This window comes from Chironomus tepperi, unplaced genomic scaffold, assembly GCF_022539635.2.
Source record: "Chironomus tepperi strain 1889 unplaced genomic scaffold, CSIRO-AGI_Ctep_v1 contig_486, whole genome shotgun sequence".
Lineage (NCBI taxonomy): Eukaryota > Metazoa > Arthropoda > Insecta > Diptera > Chironomidae > Chironomus > Chironomus tepperi.
Window position 1 is genome coordinate 546,626 of NW_027226608.1, and position 14,994 is coordinate 561,619.

The 14,994-nt window shown below is 39.9% G+C and overlaps 3 protein-coding genes and 1 non-coding gene across 5 annotated transcripts; 3 read left to right on the forward strand and 1 right to left on the reverse strand.

Annotated features, from left to right (window-relative positions):
• The first annotated feature begins 3 nt into the window (after positions 1–3).
• TRNAL-UAA (transfer RNA leucine (anticodon UAA)) lies at positions 4–87 on the forward strand. The gene has a single exon. It is a non-coding gene; the product is annotated as a tRNA-Leu (tRNA).
• A 447-nt stretch (positions 88–534) lies between these two features.
• On the reverse strand, positions 535–7,555 carry LOC139099864 (dynein regulatory complex protein 11). Of its 2 annotated transcripts, XM_070652410.1 has the most exons (9): positions 7,383–7,448; positions 4,489–7,319; positions 3,995–4,175; positions 3,360–3,513; positions 2,637–2,991; positions 2,102–2,421; positions 1,770–1,870; positions 1,165–1,393; positions 535–805 (listed from the first exon to the last, which is right to left on the reverse strand). In XM_070652410.1, the coding sequence occupies exons 2-9, from the start codon at positions 5,468–5,470 to the stop codon at positions 713–715; spliced, it is 2,415 nt and encodes an 804-aa protein (XP_070508511.1). In that variant the 5' UTR covers positions 5,471–7,319; positions 7,383–7,448; the 3' UTR covers positions 535–712. The 2 variants fall into 2 exon arrangements, with proteins under 2 accessions (XP_070508511.1, XP_070508510.1); XM_070652409.1 differs by having other exon boundaries at positions 4,489–7,555.
• Positions 7,556–7,634: 79 nt separating this feature from the next.
• Positions 7,635–10,685, forward strand: LOC139099865 (cystinosin-like). Its single transcript, XM_070652412.1, has 4 exons — positions 7,635–7,846; positions 9,060–9,606; positions 10,057–10,345; positions 10,432–10,685. Exons 1-4 carry the CDS (start codon positions 7,692–7,694, stop codon positions 10,605–10,607), a joined length of 1,167 nt encoding a protein of 388 aa, XP_070508513.1. The 5' UTR covers positions 7,635–7,691; the 3' UTR covers positions 10,608–10,685.
• A 1,036-nt stretch (positions 10,686–11,721) lies between these two features.
• Positions 11,722–14,472, forward strand: LOC139099744 (cystinosin-like). The gene is made up of 4 exons (XM_070652258.1): positions 11,722–11,873; positions 12,486–13,026; positions 13,442–13,730; positions 14,220–14,472. Exons 1-4 carry the CDS (start codon positions 11,722–11,724, stop codon positions 14,423–14,425), a joined length of 1,188 nt encoding a protein of 395 aa, XP_070508359.1. The 3' UTR covers positions 14,426–14,472.
• Positions 14,473–14,994: the final 522 nt, after the last annotated feature.

Genomic DNA, 14,994 nt, shown 5'->3' on the forward strand with positions numbered 1-14,994 from the left:
AATGCAAGGTTGGCCGAGCGGTCTAAGGCGCCAGATTTAAGCTCTGGTTCCCGTCTGGGAGCGTGGGTTCGAACCCCACACCTTGCAATAATTTTTTTGTCACTTTTTTTGTTCCTTTTTTGGTGATTTTAGATTCAGGTGTGAAAAATTAATTTTTTGGGGATTTTTGATAGTTAATGGATGTGAATTGGATGTGATTGATGGATTTTTGGATGTGTTTCAGATTTCAGGTGTTCTGGTTTTGAATAATTGAGGGAATTATGAATAAAATGATTGATATTTTAGTTCATTTTTGGATATAAGAAGGCATTTGAGAGCTAGGAGGGACAAGAAGGGTCGAGAAGGGCTGGGGTCCGGATATTACTGACCCTACTCCTCCCCACCTCAATCCTCCTCCTTCTAGACCCCTGAAAAGTACTGAAAAGCTCAAATTCCTTCATATTTTGTCTCAAAATTCGTCAATTTTTCTTTATTTTTTTTTAATCAAAATTTCAGTCAAATTCACACAAAAAAGTGAATAAAAATTAGAGCGGCCATCTGCTGAATTTTTGCCGGGACGCTGATGTACTTTACATAATTGCTGCTGTGTCCCGATAAAGCCACAAATTGTCCCGATTTTTGGCAAAAATTCTCTAATAAAAATTGCAAAAAATCCACGCAAAATATGGAAAAAAAGACACAAAAATTCAAGTTCAGGATCGCTTTGTCAATTTTATTTGGCTTTTTTCTTGGGATCGATGACTTCTCTGTCCATTTTGTCACTTTCAAGTTCCATCGCTTTGGCTTTTGCTTTACCTAGTGGGGTCTGTAATTGATATTAGAAGAATTAATTAAAGAAATGTTAAATTTTGGAGTTTTATGGAGGATATCCCGAAGTCTGGGATTTAATGAATGACCGGGACCAAGAATGGAACCGAGAGTGGGACTAAAAGCTAATGCTTAGACTGAGTATCTAGAAAACTTAAAGATAAATTGCAAAATAAAGTGCTCGACTATCTTTGACCATTTTAAGGCTTCTCGAAGTCTCAGTCTCTACAAATTTTGAAGACCTACACCGAGACCGAGTCCAAGACTCCCCGCTGAGTCTCAGTCCCATTCTCAACCTTTTAATCCACTCTAAATCCAACAAATAATCCACATCCCTTTTCCATATCAATCACTTACCTTAGCCCACCAAGACAAAAAAGCCTCCTCTTCCTCCCTGTAGACAGGTTCCTTCGTACTCAATGTATTTATTAGTTCGACATGAGTTAATGGTTTGATTCTCAATTGTAACATTCTTTTACATGTAATTACATCACGAATGCATTGTGAAACAGCTCCAATTGTATATCCATCTGATACTTTAGCCATTGCACCAGAGTCGAAGGTTTTTGACACTCCTGGGTATTGACTGGAAAGTATGGAAGATAGTTGGTTAGATTTATGATTTTTAGATGGCCATAAGAGACAAAGAGATTGCTTTTAGGTAGAATAGTGGTCTTTGTGGACCATAAAAGCATGCTCTTTGTCTGTGAAGGTATCAGACGACCCCCAGAAGGCACATGTCATAGAAATGACCGAAAATCCGGCCCTAAGTTGGCTTGAATCTAGCCTGAGACCGAATTTAATCGATTTTGTTCAAAGCTGGAGTTAAGCTGACCTTATTCCTAATTTATAGCCATTACTACATCATATGCTCTTTGGCAAGCGATCTAATGCCATTTTCTAATAGCTCCTAGACATAATAAGGACAAGAAACCAAAATAATCAACTAAATTCCAACTTACGCAAGCAATTCACGCCAAGCATGCGACAATGCTCCATAATCAGGACGTGGAATGTAAATGAACCTATTGTAGGTCTGTTGAAGCAGTTTCTGATCGGCATCCTAAGAAGAAATTCAAGAATCAAATAACAAATAGTCAAAAAATTATCAGTTCCTGATCTAAATGTATCCCGGACAGCTCAAAGTGATACAATTCCGGAATTCGACTGCCATAAAGCTGATATGAAGTCTGATTCAGTTTGAACATGTTTAAGCAGTCCTAATTCCACATTTTTCACCTCATAAGAGCTGCGTTCCATACAGGATATGTCGATAAAGAACCAAAATACTCACCCAAGGAGCATTAGACACCCCAATCAGCATAACTCTATCCTCCGGTGCAATATTCTTAACAATCTTCTGTAAATCCTTTTTCAATCTTTTCGGATCAGTTTTGTCTGTTTTGGGAATTTTTTTCATGAATGGCTTCTCAGCATCCTCAAAATACAAGATTGTTGGCTGTAGAAGTCTTGAAACCTTCTGAATCAAATGGATCAACATGATTAGACCAGTCTTTCCTGGATATTTTCCAACAAGATTTGCTGGACTTAGATCGAACATGACGGCGCCAACTTCGGTTGCAATTGCTTGGACTAGAGAGCGTTTTCCGGTTCCTGGAATGGAGGTTTTTGGGGGTTAGAAGGGTTTGGGGTTCATGAAGTCCAATCCCAACCTTTGGAGGGGTCCAGGAGTCTTGGATTGGACGAATTTGACCGAGACTGAGGTGAAGACCTCAAAGTCATGGATTGGAAGTCTTGGTGCCAATCTCGAGTCCCCTTACCCCTTCCCATGTTCAAAAATTCCCCATTTTTCCACTCATCCAACTCACCCTTAGGTCCAGCAATCAAAATAGACTTAATACATGGCGCAAAGTTCCTTATCATCGCACTACCCAGCGGTAAAATGCAATATTCCTTCAACAATTGTCTGACATCGCCTGGTGCAGGATTCGTTGAGCTACGTGCAGCATAAGCTCGATCACCAAGGAAATTCTTCATGTAATTTTCGGGATACTTTACGATGATTCCATTGACGACAAGCTCCTCAAATAGCGATTCTGTGGTACGATCGGGTGTTAAATCCTTTTCCTTCTTCTTCTTGCTCTTCTTTCCAGCTCGACGAGCTTTTTTGCCACCTTTCTTGACCTTTTTGCCTTTTGCTGCGCGGTCTTTGTCTAAAGCTATCTGAAATTGATGGGAAGTGGGTGATGTTAATGGTATGTGGTTAAGTGTGGTTGACTTGTGGCTGAACAGAAATCATTGTGTGGTCATATGACAGGCGTGGTTTGGTTAAATAGTCACAAGCTAAGCATTAGCAACTTAGGTGATGGAAGTCGGACGTCATTGAACTCAAAACAGACTCCAAAGTCCGACTTAACACACTGAAGTCAAGCACCATCGCCATCGGACTTTCGAGTCTGTTTTGAGTCCAATGACGTCCGACTTCCATTACCTAAGTTGAACTTCAATGGAATCCGACTCTAGAATGTTAAATCTGACTTCGTAGTCCAGAATTCAACTTCCAGAAGTCCAGCCAACTCTGAAGTCCTTACCTGCAACAGTTCCAACTCATGTCTCATCATTTCATCGACAATTTTTCTCAATTCGAGTTCAACTTCTGAGAATTTATCAGCAAAGATCATGTCTTCATAATGTAATTGCTTCAAATTTCCACCTTCGTACTTGTTCTTCCATATGTCGTTGTACCTGAATAAGATAATTGAATTTTTTATTGTATAGAATAGGATGAATTGGTTAATCTATCCAAAATCCGGTCTTAAGGTGATGTGACTCTGACTTGGTGCTGGATATGATTTGAAAGCCACGCCAACCTGGCATGGAACCGGATTATACGTAAATCTGGCACCATGACAGGTTGAGGCATTTAAATGAAATTTAGCACCAAGCTAGAGTCAAATCAGCCTAAGGCGGGATGTTTGATCGATTTGGATTGACACCATGACAGAGTCCGCCTTTGGATGGAATTCACAAGAGAAACGGCGACCAGGAGCTCCAAAATCTGTCCAAATTAAGTGACAGAGCCAGAAACAGAGTGAAATTTAAAGCCTTTTGTTTTAACTTTAGCTCCAGATATTGACATTGTTGCAGCAAGTAAATAAGTATGACATAGTCACGTCAGCCTGACACCTGAATCCTGAAAAGATAGCAAATCAAAAGCTTTACTTACTCATCAATTCCAGCCTTAATTTCTGGCAAAAATGACGATTCTTCTGGTTTAAATCCCTTCTTAAAACCTTCATCAACAATCGGTTCATCTCCTTTGCCCTTCTCTTTAGCCTTATCCTTCACTGTCTTCTTAGATTCCTTAGATGATGGAGCCGATGATCGACTAAATTCACTGTCGGTTCCTACAAATTAGTTAGTAGAATTAAGTGGAATTTTATGGATTTATATGACAGTTAGCTTGAATAGTGTAAGTCGGTTAATGTATCCGACACCAGGATGGCGGGTGGCTCGGGTATGGTGCTGGATTTAGACTGAATCCAGCATTAACCCGAACAGACAATGAACATGATCAATTGTATTGATGGTGTACGGTCATTTAGGTGAGTATGCTCATTGTGTGCTCGGGTAAGTCAGAGCCACACCGTCCTGTGACTGGATTCTGGATCCATCAACCAACTTGAGCTATTCATCTTCAAGTCAGGCATCATCCCTCACCTTGTCGACTCAACAAATGCCTCGATCCACCAGCTTCTTCCGATGGAAATTCCGGAAATTTTCCAGTTCTTCCAAAATAATCCCTAAACCAGTTCCTTATCTCATCAGTCATGTCCTCATTCATCGTTGATCCTTGCTTCTCCTTAATTTCAGTTTCAAATCTGTTCATCGACTGCTCATACAACTTTTGATATTCCATCTGCAGCTTACGTCTTTCGTTCCTGACCCGCTCAATAGATTCAAGCACTTTTGTGTCACGTGTTGGATCTGGCAGCATGCCAATGAGTATCATTTCCTGCATTTTACGCTTCCGCGTCTGCGTTCGACTGGCAAAACCGCGCCAAACTTTTTGTATCTTCAGTGCTGCCATAAATCCAGTTTCAGCCTTTCCACGCTCTGGCTTGCCTTTCTCTTTTAGTGACCGGATTTCCTTCATGAATTGAGCACGTAGACGTCCTTGACGTGCCCGTTCATGCATCTGGATGATTCTTATTGCTTCCAGTTCCGACAACCGTTCAATTGGAATTTCCTCCTCAATAACACCAATTCTTTTAAGGATGTCGTCCATTGTCTTGGCACGTGCCATCAGTTCCTCCTCACGTTCACGCAGGAAGTAATGCGGAATGACAATTTCGGTGTCAAATGGAGTCAATTTGAGCTTCAACATGATCTCGTCATTGTAATTAAATTCCGTCAAGTCCAATTTGACTAGATCCTGCTTCAGCTCACAAACCCGACCCAGACAGGCGTCGAGGATCTTCTTGACAAGAATACGCTTCTGTGGCTGCAACATCTGATCGTAAATTTCATTCAGCTTATTGCCAATTATGATGTATTTTGAGTATAGCTCAAATATCTTGGACTGTGCAAAATGCTTGTCAAATTGTGGCTCGGATGACTGAAATTCGTAGTCGTGTGTGGCGAGCTTCTCGAGGTCGACTTGAGCTGATCGCCAGAGATTGTTGTAGGTTAGATTTGACATGATTTAATTAAAAAATTGAATTTTTGGGTTTTTATTGGAATTTTGAATTTTATTTATATGGAATAAATGGATACAAAATTATTGTCAATAGTTACGTTGTCATGGTGAGTGTTGTGGGGACTTGTTGCATGTTACTTGTTGAGTATAGCTACTTGTTGGATGTTTAGATGCATGTGCAAGTCAATTTGTTATGTTTAACAATCTGTTGAGTTCATAGGAACGGGGATGTTCGCTTATGACGTGACGTAACGTGAAGTTTTGAATTTCTGACTTAACTTCCTCTCCAAGTCCCCACAACGTCCCCTTTCCCCTGGCAACTCCTTCTAGTAGTTCCCTTCCGCTTCCCCTTGTCCTTCATGCCCCTTTGCCCCCCCATGTCCATTTCCACAACACGTCCCTTTCCATAAGTAAGTCAATCTCTGTTGAAAGAAGTTATGTTGGATCCGGACGCATTCCAATCAGATATCAGAAGGCTTAACTAATTCTCAACCCTGCCTCACTCCCTCCCATTCCCTAAATACCGTTACATCAAAAGTCAACAACCCCAAAGCAGATCATATTGGTTATATTTTTAAGGTACAACTGGTAAGTTTTCTAATTGCTAATCCATCAAAATAATCTCAATTGTTGTGTGTTTGAGACCAATCATATCTGTCGAGGGCAGCTAATTACATTCTTAGATTATTTTTATTATTTTTAAACTTAGTCACTTGAAAATGTCTCAAGAATTAGTTGGTTAAGTAGCCTTATCATTGCCAATTATTGGACTATCGATAATTTCTAACACCAATCTTAGTACGTCAATCAAAATAACTCAACAGCAGACTGATTGGCTGATAAAATGGATTTTTTGGGGCAGAGTTGGTATTCTGGAAGGCACACGACTTGGTTAAGGTAGAATATATAGATTCAGCCTAGCGTTATTCTGATCTCAGTGTAGATTAGATTAAACCAGCCTTAGAGTTCAATCGGCCTGCCGTCAGATTTCCAAATTATTATTACGTCGCGTAGCTTCAAAGGAATGACCTCATCTTCCACTGGTGTCTCGATTCCAATGAACATTACTCGATGCACTTTGCTGTAATTGTGTAGTCTTGCCAACTCTTCTTTGGGTTCCATGAATTTGAAAATAGAATTAGCAGGATTTTTTGAGTCCGGATTCAAACAGTACATAAAGTTGGAGTCTTCAAAGTCCTGGACATCACTATATTCAAGTATATACTCCAGTCGGGATGCTTCAATATTAAAATTCTTCCAACTCTGCTTGGCAATTTTTCTAAGACAGCACTTAAGTAATAAAAAAAAAAAAAACTGGAAAAAATGCTGATTGAACTTTAATAAGGCACTTGAGTCAAAAAGTCAAATAATTAAGATTTATCGTCATTCAACTTGATGTAATTGATTATTTTTGTGAATTTTGTGCGAGTCATTTAGTTGAGCGTGACATGACAAGCACAATACTGGTTTAGTTTGTTCACTTTGGGTGTTGTATGCTGGAAATTAAGGTAATTTATGTCCAGAATAGTAAAAAAACGAGAAATTGATCCAAAATCCAGCTCAAAGATGACAAGACTCTGACATGGGACCGGTTTCTTAACTTTCTAGGGACATCCTATCCAAGTAGGCAGGACTATCTCATGTTACTCCACATCACCCTATCCTAGGTACCCTTGGGACTAAAGGAAGAGTAGAGCAAGTGAATTAAGCTAGCCTTGCGTCGGACTTTGGATCTATTAACCGAATTGTGCTATTCTAGTGTATCCAGCCAGTCAAACTCATGTGCTGTTAAGTCATCAAGCCACCTCATGTCACCGGTAAGTCGTTATCATCAACAGCGTCCCGCCTGAAGCTAAATCACGACTATTATGCCACTCTAAGTACTATAATCCATACCAACCTCAACAAAACTCACCAAACTTTACAACAAACTCCCAAAAAGAATTCACATTTATTATTTCATTCCCTACCACAATTTTCCTCGACTGTAATGAGGTAATGAACTAATTATGAGCCATATACAGCACAACTCAAAAGACTTATCTTATCACATATTGTACAACTTTTTGATGTTCTTTTTAATAGTCAATTGAGAGATCTTTTTATCACAGATATTTACGAGTGTTTAAGGTTGAATGCAACTGATAATGTGGCAAGTATTAAGGCAAATAAGGCTTTATAATTTCAATTAATCGATGTCTAACCGTTTAGCTGTTAAGTCGATATGACAAAAATGAACGTGAGCATTTTTTTTGTGATTTTTTTGGCATTTTTGTGCTTAAAAAATGTCGAGTCAGAAAGTTTACCGGAATTTGACATCTCATGGACGAGCAAGACTGTCATTGTTGGAGAAAGTCATGAAATATTTATGAATTTAGTGTGAGTAGACTTTGAGTTTGTGATAAGTGATGCGGAAGTGAATGTGAAGAGTGAAATTTATCAAGTTTTGATAGTGAAAATTGAACCAAGAAGGCAAAAAATCGAATTAACCAAACTGGCCGATCTGGCTACACTGGCCGAACTGGTCGAACTGACCGATTTGGCCGAACTGGCCGAACTGACCGAACTGGCCGAACTGGCCGAACTAACCGAACAGGCCAAATAATGAACAAGACCCGAGACTGAACAAGACCGAAGACTGAATAAGATCGAATAGACCGAACTGGCCGAACTGACCGAACTGGCCGAACTGGCCGAACTGACCGAACTAACTGAACAGACCGAATTAACTGAACAGACCGAACTGACCGAATAGGCCGAACTGACCGAATTGATCGAACTGACCGAACAAGAAGGAAGACTGAACAAGACCGAAAACCGAAAAAGACCGAAGACCGAACAAGGCCGAAGTCTGAACAAAACCGAAGACCGAACAAGACACGAAGCCCGAGATTGAGCTTGACAGTCACCTCTACTTCTTACCTCAATATTGTCCAACTTCCCTCACTATCAGTAGCCAATTTACACTCAATGTTTCTCAACAACCTTGTCCATCTTGATAAGTTTGTCAAATGAATTTATTAATTTATTGCATTATATTTCATACAATGCTTAAGGCTTAGTATATACTATTGTTATTCTTATCATGTACTTCATCATTTATTGAACCAGAAGATTTTTTTTTTTTGGATACTTCAGGACGAGACGTGACTTACGTAAATAATGGTTTGATAAGAATATTGTGTTCATTCTTGACTTGAATGAGTAGTTATCAGTATGAGTGTAGAATGGGCTTTTGGATGGATTGAACATATGTTAAGGCAGAGTTGGAAGGGTTCTAAAGGTGGAGGTGCCCTGGGGTACAATGAGGTACTCAAGGGGCACTAGGAGGTTCCCAGGGGTATATGATTGTGCCCAGAAGTACATGAAGGTGTCCTGGGGTACATGAAGGTGCTGAAAGGCACATGGAGGTGCCTAGGGGTACATTGAAGTACCCAGGGGCAAATGAAGGTGCCCTGGGGCACATAGAGGTCGTCCTGGGGCACATAGAGGTTGCCCTGGGGCACATAGAAGTGGTTTCTTTAGAGTCCGGACAACTCTGTCTTCTATTAATGCCTAATAATCAACAACAACCTTTTCCATTCCCTTTTAGATCCTCAGTTCCACGTGGCTTCAATGTCAGCTTCGTCGAAGACCAAGAAGACCTCCTTGACTGGTCACCAAAACAAATTTCAGTCGCCCAAAATGCACCAAACTCAAATTTCACAATCAAACTTGATATCAAAAAGGCAGGAAGTGTGGAAGTGACTGGAACTTCATCACCAAAAAATGTCATCGATGACTTCAACTTGTTCTTTAAAATTAAAATTGGAAATTCACGTGGATTAATCATTGCGTCAGTTATTGTTGGATGGGTGTACTTTGTGGCATGGAGTATATCCTTCTATCCACAAGTTGTGATTAATTTTAGAAGAAAGTCAGTCGTTGGATTGAGTTTTGACTTTTTGGCATTGAATATTTTTGGACATACATCTTATGCTATATTTAACTCGTGTTTGTACTTCTTGAAGTACTTCCAAGATGAATACTTTTTGAGATTTCCACATGGACAGAATCCTGTTGAGCTGAATGATGTCTTCTTCTCGATTCATGCTTCGTTCTTGACTGCTTTTACTATTTTCCAGTGCTTTATCTATGAGGTGAGTTTGTGGGATATAACCTTGAAATTTTGAGATACAATTTGTACAATAACCTCAAAATCCAGTGGCATAACCTTAAAAATTTGTGTCATAACCTCAAAAATTTGAGTTCTAATCTCAAAATTTGAGTCATGACCTCAAAAAATTTGTGACATAACCTCAAAAATTTGAGACAACCTAAAACATCTGAGTTCTAACCTCAAAAATTTGAGTCATAACATAAAAAATTGAGTCATAACTTCAAAAATTAGGGTCATGACCTCAAAAAATTTGTGACATAACCTCAAAATTTTCCTCAGATTTTTCCTCAGATTTTTCCTCAAAACTTGAGTCATAACCTCAAAATTTAAGATTCAACCTCCAATTATGTAACCAAACCTCAAAATTTTAGCCATAACCTCAAAATTCTAAATTCTAACCTCAAAAACCAAAATTGCTCCCTATTTCCAGCGTGGCGTACAACGTGTCTCATACATTGCATGGTCACTCATCGGCATCTTCATCGTTACAATCATTGTCGTCATCATCATCTGTTCAATTGGCACACTTCATTGGCTTGACTTCCTATATACTTTAAGTTACATTAAGCTTGCCGTCACATTAACTAAATACATTCCACAAGCTGTGCTGAATTATAGACGTAAAAGTACAGTTGGATGGAGTATTGAGAATATTATATTGGATTTGACGGGCGGTGTGCTGTCCATGATGCAGATGTTCTTTAATTCTTATAATTATGGTGAGTATTGGGTATGGGTATTGGGGGAGGGTATGGGGTTGGTATCTATTTCCCATAATTAACTGAATTTTACTTCCATTTTTTAGACGATTGGCAATCAAACTTTGGAAATCCAACAAAACTTGGTCTTGCCTTGTTCTCGATATTCTTCGATTTGATCTTTATTGTACAACATTATGTTCTTTACAAAGATGCACGACATGCAGAAGATAACAAAGCAGAGAGTACGGAAGTCACAATTGAACCAGAGCAGAAACAGTAAAAGATTCTGAAGACAAAAATTTAGATAAAATTTAATTAAATTAATTAAGAGAAAATGAATAAAATGTTTTGAAGAAAATTGGTTGTTTTTAAGTATTCGTAACTCCGAATTCGAGCCTGAACCCGAAACCGAATCCGAACCCGAACTCAAACCCGAATCCGAATGCTAACCTGAACTCGAATCCGAACCCGAATCTGATTCCGAATCCGAACCTGAACCTGATTCCGAACCCAAACCCGAACCCGAAACCGAATCCGAACCCGAACCCAAACCCGAATCCAAACCCGAATCCGAATGCTAACCTGAACTCGAATCCGAACCCGAATCTGATTCCGAACCCGAACCTGAACCTGATTCCGAACCCGAACCCGAATCAGAACCCGAACCTGAACCCGAACCTGAACCTGAACCCGATTCCGAACCCGAACCCAATTCCGAACCCGAACCCAATTCCGAACCCGAACCCAATTCCGAACCCGAACCTGAATTCGATCCCAAAACCGAACCTAAACCCAATTCCGAACCTGAAACTAAACCTGATTCCGAATCCGAACCCGATTCCGAATCCGAACCCGATTCCGAATCCGAACCTGAACCTGAACCTGAACCCGATTCGGAACCCGAACCTGAACCCGATTCGGAACCCGAACCTGAACCCGATTCGGAACCCGAACCCGAACCCGAACTCAAGCTCGAATCTGAATCTTAACTTAAATCCGAACACAACCCGAACCCGAATCCGAAGCGTAATACAACATCATCATATCAATAACGTCATATCAAAAATATCCAAAATATGCAAATGTTGTGTGATTCCAAAAAATTACACCATATAGCTTAAGACCACGTTTTTCACATAAATTTCAAATTCCATACCCAAAAAATCCTGAATTGATGACATTTGATATCCACACTGGGTCAATGAACATTCTCTTCATCATCAAAAACCAGACTGTTGTGCAATAACACAAAAACAGATGATTTTTTTACATTCATAGAAAGGTGCAGAATTAAATTCATTCAAAATCAGGTTCGATTTGTTGGATATAAGAAGAAAGAATTCTCAATTTTTAAAATAAAATCAGTACAAAACTTGTTGATCGCGTGTGAAGTAATGAATAAGCTACATCGAATATTTTTTATAATTTTTATTAGCTTTATAAGGCTTAAGGCTAATAAAACGGAGGAATTGCCAATGTTTGAGGTTTTATGGGCACCTGATGTCTTGATTGTCGGTGAAAGCCATGAAATTTTATTGAATTTTCGGTAAGAAGTTGGATGTTTTTGATTAAATTGTGTAGATTTTGGATAAAAGTAGCTTAAATAGGCTATGAAGCTGTTTTTATTGGTATTTAGAACAGTTGCTGGCATCAATTGTGCTGCGACACAGTGGTGGGCAACATTTGTGTCACGACATAGCGGTGGGCAACTTGTGTGCTTCGCAGAGTAGTCGCGAAACAGTGGTGGACAACATTTATATCACGGCACATTCATGGGCAACCTTTGAGTCACGACACAGTGGTGCGAAACCTTTGTGTCACGCGACATTGTAGTAGACAATCTTTGTGTAACTTGACACAGTGGTGAGACAACCTTTATGTCACGACACAGTTGAGAGGCAACCTTGTGACACAACTCAGTGGTGTGCAACCTATGTGTCGTTGTGTCACAATGGTGAGCAACCTATGTGTCGCATCACAGTGATGGACAATCTATGTGTCATGTCACAGTGATGCAGCCTTTGTGTTCTGTATCGCGAAGTGTGCCACGACACAAGAAACATTGCACACCACTGTTTTAGAGCATAGATCGATGTAGAGCATGATTCTGTCCACGTTTCTATCCATACATCTAATTTCACCATTCAATAATTCACAGATCACAACTTAACAAATCAGTCGCTGTGTCATTTAATAAAAATCAACCACATCTCATCAATTGGTCACCAAAGCTAATTTCAGTTCCTCAAAATTCTCCAAATTTTACAATCAAAATTGATGCCAAGAGAGCTGGAAGTGTCGAAGTGACTGGAACTTCATCTCCAAAAGACCACATCAATGACTTTAACTTGTTCTTCAAAATTGCAATCGCAAATTCTCGTGGATTGATCATCACGTCAGTTATCGTTGGATGGATATACTTTGTGTCATGGAGCATCAATTCATATCCACAAATTTGGTTGAATTTTAAGAGAAAATCAGTCATTGGACTTAGTTTTGACTTCTTGGCACACAACATGGTCGGTCATATTGCTTATACTGTATTCAATGTCTGCCTGTATTATGTCAAGTTCTTCCAAGATGAATATTTTGTTAGATTTCCGCATGGACAGATCTCTGTGCTGCTTAATGACATCTTTGCATCGTCACATGGCGTGCTGATCTACACAGTTATGATTGTACAGTGCTTTGTGTATCAGGTAAGATGCTGGTCACTTATTACGTCCCTGTGACACTCCTTATAGGGTTCCTCATGCCGCTCCCCATGCGGTTCCACATGCCGTTCCCCATGCCGTTCCGCATGCTATTCCCCATGCCGCTCCCCATGCGGTTCCACATGCCGTTCCCCATGCCGTTCCGCATGCTATTCCCCATGCCGCTCCCCATGCGGTTCCACATGCCGTTCCACATGCCGTTCCCCATGCCGTTCCGCATGCTATTCCCCATGCCGCTCCCCATGCGGTTCCACATGCCGTTCCCCATGCCGTTCCGCATGCTATTCCCCATGCCGCTCCCCATGCGGTTCCACATGCCGTTCCCCATGCCGTTCCCCATGCCATTCCCCATGCCGTTCATGTCATAAACCAATTAATCACCTTCCAATTCCATTCACAGAGAGGATCACAAACAATATCCAACATCACATGGATCATCCTCGGCGCATACCTAAGTTTTGCACTAGTTCTTCTAATATTTTGTTGTATCGGTGCTCTACATTGGCTTGATTTCTTGTACACATTAAGCTATATCAAGTTAGCATGTACAGTAACTAAATATGTTCCACAAGCTGTGCTGAATTATAGACGTAAAAGTACAGTTGGATGGAGTATTGAGAATATTATATTGGATTTGACGGGCGGTGTGCTGTCTATAATGCAGATGTTTATTAATAGTTATAATTATGGTGAGTATTGGGATGGGGTTTGATGGGGGTTTGAGGTGCAAGCAGAGTTGGTATGGCTTTGGGAGTTCGGACATTAGGAGTCCGGACTCTAAATGATCAATAAGGCGTCTTAATTGGTGTTTAGGCTCTAATGGAGGTGCCTACACACTGGAGTCCTACCAACTAAAGCTATAACCAGAGCACGAAGTCGATTAGAGTCGACCAGCACAGCTCACGTCGGTTAATCGATCCTAAATTTGGAATGAGGTCGTTGTAACTCTGGAATGGTACCAAATTCTGGTTAAAAGCTGTTTATATCAAAACCATGCATGCCAAGAACCGGAATTTGGGTCTATCAACCGTTTTTTGCTATTCAGCCACAAAACCCAAGTCAAAAAATTCTGAAATTGTCGATTATAATCACAATCATGCACCAAAGTCTAGCTATACCTACTTTATTCCAAGAATCGATCATTCAATGCTGCATCTATTCCATTATTTTCATTACAGATGACTGGCAATCAAACTTTGGAAATCCAACAAAACTTCTACTAGGAATTGTCACAATCATTTTTGCCATAATCTTCATAGTTCAACATTACTGTCTATATAGACACAAAGAGGTAGCTGAGAAGATTCCTGGACTAAGTGAGAGTAACGCGACCATTAACACTGTAGTCATGATAGAGCCGGAGATTAAGGATGAGAAATTTTGAGAATGGCATTCAAGGATGATTTAGACATAAGAGAAGTTAAGGAGGAAGGCGAGGTGCTTTTTGGGAGTCAACTTATTCTAAGACCCTGAACTTCATCATCTAATCTGGTCAACTATTCGGTCCAAAATCCGACATCAGGCACAGCGTGACTCTGACATGGATACCAAGTCAGAGTGACATGGACACCAAGTCAGTGTTACTTCATGTCACATGGTATTACTTCATGTCACATGGTGTTACTTGATGTCCATGCCAGAGTCACGCTTACACTCTCTTCCATTCAAACTTCCGAATCTATTTCTGTTTTAGTACTTAAATTTACAGTATAATAAATCTATTTTAGTCAAATTGATAAGTTTTCGTATAGTTTATTCAGGACAGTCAACTTTTGGCACAGTCACAACTTTTTATAACAATCCCAGGTGTCAATAATCATCTCAATTTAATTTGATTTTAATGGCTCATATTCTAATATTTAATGTATTTAAAGTCTAGGTAGCGAAATTGCTTTATTGGGAGACTTGAGGCTCCCGGTAGGTGGATACAGGGAGGATATCCAAGAATTTGAT